The sequence below is a fragment of the Gordionus sp. m RMFG-2023 genome, chromosome 3 (genome assembly GCF_954871325.1).
Source record: "Gordionus sp. m RMFG-2023 chromosome 3, tfGorSpeb1-WG-v2, whole genome shotgun sequence".
In the NCBI taxonomy this organism is placed as follows: Eukaryota; Metazoa; Nematomorpha; class Gordioida; order Chordodea; family Parachordodidae; genus Gordionus; species Gordionus sp. m RMFG-2023.
Genome location: NC_088777.1, coordinates 20897580 through 20908616, shown reverse-complemented (window position 1 = coordinate 20908616; position 11037 = coordinate 20897580). Strand labels below are relative to the sequence as shown.

Sequence of the window (11037 nt, the reverse complement as noted above, 5' to 3'; positions counted from 1 at the left end):
AAAAAATATGCAAATTTTAGAAAGTACGCAAAATTGACAGAAAATGAAAAGAAATTGATATTTGAGTATTTTGCCGAGATGGGAACCCGGCAAAAATTATAGCCGGGTCCAGTTCGGATTTGGTTAAGGTAAAAAAATTAAATGGGTTCGGTTTGGGTTCAGTTTAGGGGATATTTTTGAACCTAGATTTGATTCTGGGTTAAGCTCGGGTTTAGTAATTTTTGAATTGATAAAAAAAATTCTATATTTAAATCACAATTAAAAAACTTTAATTTAGTATAAAAGATAAGATTTTATTTTATTTATAGGCAAAATATATTTAAAATATAAGGCATCGTCATGCATCAATTTTTAAAATTTTATTTAGACGTATTAGTATAATATTCCAAGAGTTGTCACTCATCCATATGCGGTGAAAGAATGAATTTCAAATGTGAAAGATCTTTCAAGGCTAACCATTAAATATATTCATATGAAAATATGATAAATTAACTTAGGTTGCAGAAATAGCAAATATGATTATGGATAAAATATATAATCAGAGCGCTGCATCTTAGCAGACTCCCAAAAATGAAAAATATTTTCCTTCTTATCTAATCTTTTAAAATGGCCAAATTCATTAATTATCGTCCAATACTTTTCTCTGCCATCGTTGGCACTTTTTTAAGTATTTTCTCCTGCCTTTCTTTAAGTTGCAATTTTTCTAAATCATCTTGTTCAAAATCTTCATCCGAACTTTTACTCAGATAAAATGGACGTGGATATGGGTTTAATCCTACTCTATAAATTAACAAGATTGTATTATTTAAGGATTTGTACAGTTTATATTTAAATAAATTGAAAATATTAAAAAATCTCAATTATTAATATTTTATTTGCAATTTTACAAAAATCTTAAATGATATTAAACAATATTCACTGAATTTGGTTGAACTCGGGTTCGAAAAAATTCCCGGGTCGGTTCGGGGTTTTGGAAATTTTATAAACGGGTTTCAGGTTGTGGGGCAGAAATTTTTTTCAAAAACCCTGGTTTTCTTTACCAAGTTAGGTTCGAATCCCTGGTTTTGACTTAATTTTATTTAACTTTTTATTAATTTCTTTAAAATTTAAATCAAATTCTTTTTCTATTTTTTATTTTACTCACTTTTTGAAAACTCTTATTCGATTTTCTTCCCTTTTACCACTTTTTTTACTTTTTCGATTTTCTTTCATGTAAAATATATTTTTAGATTTTTCCATTTTTCATAATTTTTGAGAATTCGATTTTTTTCTCTTTTACCTCATTTTTTAGCTTTTCAATTTTCTTTCAAATCATCTAGATATTTGAATACCTTTTTTTCTTATCTTAAATTTTTTAATTCATTTTTTTAGGTTTTCTTTATTTTACTCATATTTTTAGAAATTTTATTCGATTTCTTTTCCTTTTAACTAATTTTTTGAATTTTTTTAATTTTCAAGATGGATAAAAAATAAAATAAAGCTTGCCAAAGGAGTAAAAATAAAAAAAATAGAAAAGCTCAAATTGATATTTAAAAAAAAACTAATAAAAAGTCCTTAAATTGATATATTAGAATGAATTAAATAATATAAAATCAAGTTGCCTACTTTTCTTAAATTTTTCGTATTTTTTGGGTCATTTTAGGAACTTTTCTTTTATTTTACGATCTTATTTGCGTTATTTTCCATCATTTTGCGGACTTTTCTCTAATTTTCTTTGTCATTTTGCATAGTTGATTAGTGCCAAAATCAAGGTTTATACTTCATTGTCTTGAGATTTTAGTAAATTACAAAATAAGCCATTTATAGCGCGTTTTATAATTTTGAAAGATCTGATTTTACCGGGATCGTATTCCAGTATGTACAAAGTATAGTAAAGTTACTTTGTAAATTTCAGACAATTACAATAAATTTTTATTTTATCATTTATATAATAAATCTATATATAAAATAAGAATAAAGTAAAGATTCATGGCAAAATTGTGTGAAATTCACAGGGTAGGTAAACTCTATGGATGCTGGAATGCGATCCCGATAAAATAATATCTTTCTAAATTAAAATAAAACTCGCGTTATAAATGATTTGATATTTATATTTTAAAGTTATGTTATGTCTAACATCTACAGATATTTACAACATGGTTAGGTATTTGACCGGTCAAATACAATTCGGTCAAATTTGTTTTTCAATTTTTTTAAAAAACGATTTCAATTTACAAAATAAGATATACTATATAAACTATATCAAAATAAAATATTTAAAAAAAAATAAAAATTTTATTATAAAATATGTTTAACAAAACGTATCAATCTTCATGAGAATCATTCGAAACAATCAAACTCTTCTAATTAAACTGTATAATCATTTTTTTATATATTTTTATTATAAGTTTGTTATAATTTATTTTTCCTCAATAAAGGCTGTTTGGTAACCCAAACATTCTTTAACTATTCTCTAAAGTCAAAGTAAGATTGGGTACAAGTTGCTTATTAAAAAGTCGTAATTGATGTAAGGTTATTGGGTTTGTAGAAGCCCCAGAATTCTTATGAGGTCCCTAATTTTTCTAAAGTAAAATTTTAAAAAAATCTTGCAAGTTTTCGAATTTAATTTTGTGCACGACCGCTTACAGTTTATCTAGTACTTAGAGACAGAGGGGCAATTTGTCTCCAATTTTTAGAAGGGTAAACAATATTTATTTAAAGATTAATCTGATTAAATAAATTCTCAATTATTTATAGATTTTTATATCGATTTTTATAACAATTTTTAATAATTAATTAAATTTTAAATATTCAATTCATTGATAACATTTTAGTACAGTTTGAATTTATAATTTTTATATTACTGTTAGTATAATACTAGTTGATTATCACTAACAAATGTTTATTCGGTATTTCTTGTCTATATCATAAAGACTGAAAGAGATTTAATTAGAATTTTGCTGGGAGGTTAAAATGGTAGCTCATTAGAAGATTTTTATTTATTATTATCATAGGGTTGTTATACCATGGCCACGATTTGAAGGGTAGGGGTAGCTAGAGGGAAGGGGGTCTGTCTTCAGTAAATTTTTGTCATGTAAATGCTGCTAGTACTGATTAGAAATTGTTGGATAATAAGTATATTTTCCGTTGCAAGTACATTGCTTATATATGCTCTATCTCTTCAAAATTCTACCTTCAACCTAATCGAGGCGGGGGGATGGCAACGTCTTTTGGCGGCTAATGAAGGTTTAAAAAGTTTCCGGTCTGGGTCTAGAATAGGATCACAGTCTCCTCTACAGGGTATAAAAACCACCTAAAGAGGTTGATGTCAGGAATGGTATCCTATTGTAAAAAGCCTTGCTCCAAGATCCCTAATGATTACAACTAAGCATGGGTCTCCTCGTCCTCCTTCGAGAAAAAAAGAATGGGAAACCTGGTGGAACCACGATTCGCGGAAACGAAACATATAACGGCCATAAACGACCTGATAGTAAATAGAGAAACCTGCTGGATTAAGAGTTACAGGAATGAAGGGATGATAGCGGGGAGAGTGGGAGTAATAATGGATGTACTGCATAGAAGGCATATAGATGTTGGTTGCATACGAGAAACCAGATGGAAAGGTTATGCCGCAAGAATTAGCAGGACAAATGAAAAGTATAAATTATTCTTGCAAGTAAGTAATGATGATATTGCTGGTGTTGGGGTATTTGTTGCTGAGAAATGGGTGGACAAAGTAATCGAAGTTAGGAGACTAGATAACCAGATAATGATTATCAATATAATCTTTGGTAGAAGGTTATGCAATATTATCACGGCATATGTCCCTTAGGTTGAAAGAATTTAAGAAGAGAAAGATACATTTTGGGACAGTCTGTAGGTGACATTGAGACTAGCAAATGAAGAGGGGATTATCCTGGCCTGTGATCTGAATGAACATGTGGGAGCGAATAGTGAGGGTTATGAGGAAGTACGTGGAGGTTATTGTTATAGCACGAGAAATCCAGAAGGGGAGAGAATTTTGGATTTTGGTGATGCTATGGATATGATTGTTTGTAATACCATGTTTAAGAAGGAATCAAAAAAGCTGGTTACTTACAAGTTGGTTAGCGCTAAAATTGCTGTGGACTATTTGTTAGCAGGGTGAAGAGCATATTAAAAAATGTGAAAGGAGGTAGAAATAGAGGTCTCATTTTTAAAGGCGCCACGATCACTAAATAAAAGTTTGCGCCAAGGCTGAAGGTTCAAAAATTGAGGAGAGTGCTGGACAGCAATTTAATATGACATTGACAATAAGAGAGGAGCAGGTGGCAGAAGCATTTGGGGTAAATAACAAGTGGGAAACCATGGGACAACTGATAAAGTATGTGGAAGGACAAAAGGGTCATCTAGACATAAGGAGACGGGGTGGTGGAATCTAGAGATAACAAAAGCTGACCTGAAACCGAAATATTTCAAAAAATAGTATAATAGTAAAGAAAATTGTGATAACGATATTTACAATGTGGCGAAGAGAAATTCCAAGAAGTTAATAGGGAAAGTGCAAGAATAACATAAGCAGGAGTTTGATAAAGACGTGGAATGCGCGGAAGGAATGGGAAATGTGGTCTGGATGGCAAAAAAACTGTGGTAGGTGTTATATGTCTGAAAAATATGGAAGAAAAATGGTGATTGATAGTAATGGTATTAACTTTTGAACGAAGAGAAAATGGGATAATGAAGTTAGTTGTGCAAAAGTAAAAGGTCCAGGGTGCAAATTGACAAGGACAAAATTAAGATAATATTGAAAAAGATAAAAAAGGAAAAACAGCGAGTATTCCAGTATACAAAGAGAAAGGTTGCGGATAGAGGTATTAAACTCCTAGAACATGCTATTAAGTTATTTGAGAGTGTTAGAGAAGCGGATATGGGAGCAAAAGAAAATTGATGGAATTCAGTTTGATTTTACACCAGGGAAAGGCACGACAGATGCAATTTTTGTGGTGAGACAAATACAGGAGAAGTATCTTGCAAAGGAAAAAAACTGCGTTATGCGTTTATTGATTTGGAGAAGGCGTTTGCAGCTGAAGGTTACTAGATGGGCTTGAGAAAATTAGGTGTGGAAGAATTGTTGGTTATATCATTGATAGCAATATATGCGGGAGCACAACTGCAAGTGCTGGACTATTTGTCTGATTATCTTTGCACTCATATTTTCTCACCATTCATCTAAGAGAAACTTGAAAATTAAACAGTCCTTTGCGAGGTTTGAACCCGTCACTTCCATTTACCAGGCATAGCAAAAATCAACCCCCTGAAATATATTTTCAGATGATATTGTACTACTTGCTGAAACGGATGAAATGAAAAAAAAACTAACGAGTTGGATAGATATCGAAGAAAAGCATGGAATGTCAACGAAAAGGAAACCCGAATATAAGGTAATAGGTGGAGATGGAACTGTTTACATTGACTGGCATAAATGAATGGCATGTATCGGCAATTGAAAGCTATAAATATTTGGGCTCCACTTTACAAAGCAATGGTGGGAAATCAAAATAAATCAAGGTTATTTGAGGTGATTTGAGGTGGAGAAATTTATCCAGAAGTGATAGGATAATTCCACAGAAATGAAAGGAAAAAATACAGTTCCATAGTACAGTCAACTATCCAATACATAAGCAAAGAATTGGAAGATGGAAGTTTACAGAAAATGGTTATGATAGCTGGGGAATCCTGATGGAAAAACCGAAATATAAATATACTATGAAGGTAGTACCAATTTAAACAAAAATCATGGTGAACCAAAGGGCGGACTGGCGAAGTTGCGGCCTTGTGGGCAAATGTTTACTAGCTGCCTCATTTTTATGGGTCTCCAATGCCTCCAATTAATCGCATCCTATATTTGCCCTTAGCATATTATTTAGTTTTAAATTTGCTAGATTTTCTTTCACTTCAAAATTTACATAGATGTTTGGAAAAAATAGATTAGTGTAAGCAGTTGTGTGCAGAGTTAAGCAAAAATTTACATAACGTTGTGTTATACAACATATCTCCAATTTAAAAAAATAACGAAGAACTTTTGTAACCGTTATATTTGTTTGTGAACTTAAAATAACGTTTATTTCTCGTTACTTTTTAAACATTTTTTCACTATTTTTTAAACAAAAATAATTTTTTTAATATAAAAATGTATTAAATGTTAAAATGCAATGTCTGATTGTATTGGCTAACAACAAGGGAATCCAATAGAACTGTAATAGGATTTCTTTATTTTAAAATCGTTTCATAGCGGTATTTTGTTATATATCGTTTATATTTTTTTATACAATGGCAGCCATTAAAAAAGTTTCAGCCTAGAAAGAAAATGATGGTATTTTGGTAAAAACGAATTTTGATGATAAATTGCGAAAACACATTATTTAAAGTTTCATTTAAAAAAAACATTATACATTATATTAATTTACAAGAACCAATGAAAATGATTTTTTTTATTTCCATAGTTGTATTCAGAGACCTGTAGCGGAACCATTTGCATATCCTAGTTCCAGGTCGGATTTTCTAAAAAAAATATTTAGGCACGGCCCAGCCCTGATTTTTTTCCAAAAATCTTTTTTGGCCCTACCCGGCCCAGGTTTAGTATTTTCAGGCCCGGCCCGGCTCGTAATTTTTAAAAATATATTGTATTTATTTTTAATTTTTATAGCCAATAATGAGGATTTAAAATATTTGGTTTTCAAATATACGTCCGACCCGATGTATTTAAAAAAAAATTTAGGCCTGGCCCAATCCGGGTGTATTAAAAAAATTTTAGGTCTGGTTCGGCCCGGGTATATATACAGAAATTAAAATAGGCCCTAGGTCGGGCCAGGCTTAGGGCCAGACATGCCTGGTTGTAGTCTACTAAATAAATTGAATGAATCCTATTTCTCGATTCATCATGTTGATTAAAGAACCAAAGTTGAGACGAAAATGATGTTTTATTTGAAAGATTATTCCTTTATTAAATGTTATAAAAAGATCATTTTTAATTTTTATTAAATTAGACAATAAAACATTAATAAATTCGTTTAGGTTTCTTATTATACTGCTTTTTATTTTAGACTCTGTATAAAAATGAATCAATAAAATTCTTTATCTCATTTTTCTATTTTCACTTATTCGTATTTTTAATCATGTAACGAATGGCTTATTTGTAACTTTTACATGTTCTAAATAAAGGAACCATAACTGTTAGCTTTTTTTTAAACTGATGACTATAACTGAAGTTGCGAAGCTTCAGTTAAGGTTAGACTGGTAGGGGGTTAGTTTTGCTGGGATCTCGTAAGTGGCATTTAAGTTATTAGAAATAAATTACTCGTAAACTACTTTAAATTTTATTGATCTTAAACAAATATAAAAAGTTTTATACGTCAAAAATATTTAACATTAAAATTTATTCTTCAAAATTATTTTCCAAAAGAAAGTATATCATAATTTAATTAAAGAAAAGTATATCTTTATTCGAAAATTATATTTTAAACTAAAATAAAAAGTATATCCTTAAAGTATAAAAATTTGTCCCTTTTATAGGAAAAATAAAACGCGTAATTATAAATTACAATAAAATTGGCGCAAAGTGAAAAAATAAACGTTTTTGCAAAAAGGAGTTGTGTTAGTTTTATCTTACATAATTAGAGATAAAACCTACCCACTATACTTTCCGGAACTCTAATTATACCTCTGGATGCAGGGCGATCTCCCGGACCTTGTTATCTAACTTATATTACCTGAACACCTTACTAAGGACTCCAAATGTAAGAAGAACTCCTAAGTACAAAAATCATGTTTTACTTTAAATAACTCAAAACAAAAGAAAAACTTTATTTAATTTTTATGTATTTAAGACAAAACAAAAGAAGGGTAAAAAAAGAAAAACTTTATTTAATTTTTATGTATTGAAGACAAAACAAAAGAAGAGTAAAAAAGGAAACAATTTTTAATTGAAGTTTATTCAAGGCTAAAGGATAGCAAACTAATTTAAAATAAAATGCCATATTTTAACAGTAACTTAGCCTTTATATTTCATAACGGTAGTCGTTGACTTTTATTAAGTAACATGCCCAACTCTGGTTATGTGCATATCATAGCATCAAATAATCTCATAGATACATATTAAGAACTAATAACACATGGATGGTTTCAGTCGAATACAACGTTCCATTGTAATGTGAATTCTCCAGATATAATTATGGAAATTTTACTTAATTTAAATTATCATATCGTTTATTTAAATTTAAATTATCATATCGCTTATTTAAATTTAAAAGTATCGCTTGATGGCGATGCTCTATGATTAAATTTTACCTATATTTCTTTTTCTTATTTCCATTCTTATAACAATAATTAAACATTAATTTTTACAATAATCAATGAATGATTATTTTACAATTTATTTTTCAATGTAAAGTGTTGTGATGATTTAATGAAACATATTGACGATTGAATTAAAACCCATCCATATAAAAGTATTTTGTTTGCAAAAATAATTAAAATATAGACAAAACATTATTAAAAATTATTTTATTCCTCCTTGTGTTATTTTAATTAGTGAAGGTCAACGATCCGGTCCTATCGGTCTTAGACCGGGACCGGACTGATTGTCGGACCGATCTTTTTGTTGAGGACCGTGGTCCAGACCGGTCTTTTATTAATATTTAAGTTTACTTTACTATTATTCAATTAATATAATTTTTTTGTATATTTTATTTTATGATATTTTTCAAGAGGAGTTATTTTAGATTTTGTTAATTTTTTTTTACAATATGAAAACCATAAGTTTGTCCAAGAAACATTTTACTTATAGTCCTAATAAAAAACATAGAATATGTGTTCACTGTAATACCAAATTTAACATATCGTCAGCAACAAGTAATAAAATAATTGTTTATAATTTTTTAAGCAATAAATTAATCAAAATAAGCAGTATTATTATTAAAATATTTTGGTTATTATTTATATATCTATTTTTTCTTAAGAAACTGTCTTAATAATTAATTGTCAAAATAATTTAACCTTATTCTTAATAAAATAATTAGGTACCTTAAGCAGACATTTGATAAAACATAAAATTTATACTTCTAATAATGAAAATATCTCAAAAACACAATCTACTCTTAATTAAAATATGCCCTCCACAAGTACAAAATCACTTTCTTCAATACCATTGGATAAATTCCAAACAGATCATGAACCAACTCATTATAAAATGGGTAATAATAGACTCTCTGCCAATGAAGACTTTTGAAAGTTCAGGTCTTCATAATTTAATCAGATATTTAAACTCAACTGCTACAATTTGGTCAAAAAACAAAGTTAAAAATTTTTATACAGCTAATTTTGAGAAACTAAGAAATTCTCTAAAAGATAATTTAAATAAAAATAATTATTTAATAAGCTTTACCACAGATATGTGGAGCAATATATAAAATTTCATTTATAGCCATTACTGCACATTATAATATTTTACTTGATATAAATCATATCCCATTTCCTCATACTTCTGAAGAAATATCCTTAGCTATAAAAGAAGCAATTGATGTATATCAATTGGAGGAGAATATACTGGCCTGTACTATAATGCCAATATATTTTACTTGATATAAATCATATCCCATTTCCTCATACTTCTGAAGAAATATCCTTAGCTATAAAAGAAGCAATTGATGTATATCAATTGGAGGAGAATATACTGGCCTGTACTATAATGCCAATAACATCCTAAAAAGCATGGATATTTTGCAGAATATTTATAAGGAACATTTAAAGGCTTTAGATGCTGTGCCCATATTCTAAACCTAATATCTCAGGAAGGTTTATCATATATTACAACTATCCTAGAAAAGTGTAGAGACATAGCCTTTTCTATAAATAAATTACCCAAAATAAATCAAGCATATGTACAAATATGTGAAAATAAGGGTAATTTAAAATCCCTACTGATATCCCTATTAGATGGAATAGCTCCTATTTAATGATGAATACAATTTATGAGGTATTTACATTTTTATCCAATTATTTTTAAAAAATATTTAATTTTTAGAACATGGATGCTATAGAAGAAGTACTTTTACAAACAATTTAAAGGGGTTTTCTTTACTGAGTGTGAAAAAGAAGACCTTAAAGAGGCTGTAGATCTAAGGCCCTTCTATAAAACCACACTTGATTTATCAGGATCCAAATATCCTACAGTTGGGATTTCCATGTTATATATGGAGAATATAAATAATGAAATTTTAAATAATATAAAAAAGGATAATAACAATACAAGAAAAGAAATTCTTAATAACATGCTGGTTAAAATGCAGAAATATCTCAAAGAATTATTTTGCTATGAATCATATGTCTCAACATTATTGGATCCGAGATTAAAACAAGTTTACATGCCTAATACTCTTAATAGAATTGAGTATATGACCAAATTTTCAAAATATTTAAGGAAAATAGAAAATAAAAAAAATACAGGAATAACGGATTCTCAGGTATATTTTTAATATTTATTTATTAAATCCTAATTTTCAAACATTTGTGGCAGGAGGAAATCAATGAATTTAGTTTTTTAGAAAGAATTTTCTCCCAAAAAAGAAATTCAGAAGGGGATTATATATCGGCAGAAATCATTGAAGAAAATATATCAGAACTTCACACCTATTTGAATGAACCTCTTGTTTCATTAAAGGATGACATATTAGTATGGTGGAAAGCCAATAGTGAAAGGTATTTTATATTTTTTAAATAGTCAATATAGTTTATTATATAGATTTCCAGTCCTCTCATTAGCAGCTAGAAGTTTTTTAGCAATTCAAGCAACATCTGTCCCCTGTGAACAAATATTTTCGAAAGCAGGAGATCTTGTCACTAAAAAAAGGAATAGGCTTTCAAACAAAACAATACAAGCTTTGTTGTGTACGGGCTCTTGGTTAAAGAATGGAATAGATCTACCGCCTCCATTAAGTCCCTCTTCTAATTCCTTCCAAGGAAGTTCTACAAACAAAGACATTAGCATTTATTTAAATTAAATATTTGTATTAATTATTCATA

The 11037-nt window shown here is 29.0% G+C and overlaps 1 protein-coding gene across 1 annotated transcript; it reads left to right on the top strand.

Annotated features, from left to right (window-relative positions):
- The first annotated feature begins 3403 nt into the window (after nt 1–3403).
- On the top strand, nt 3404–3811 carry LOC135926796 (uncharacterized). The gene has a single exon (XM_065462727.1). It carries the CDS (start codon nt 3404–3406, stop codon nt 3809–3811), a length of 408 nt encoding a protein of 135 aa, XP_065318799.1.
- Nucleotides 3812–11037: the final 7226 nt, after the last annotated feature.

Coding starts and splice junctions, on each gene's coding strand:
- LOC135926796 (XM_065462727.1), top strand. CDS start 3,404: ATGGGAAACCTGGTGGAACCACGATTCGCGGAAACGAAACATATAACG.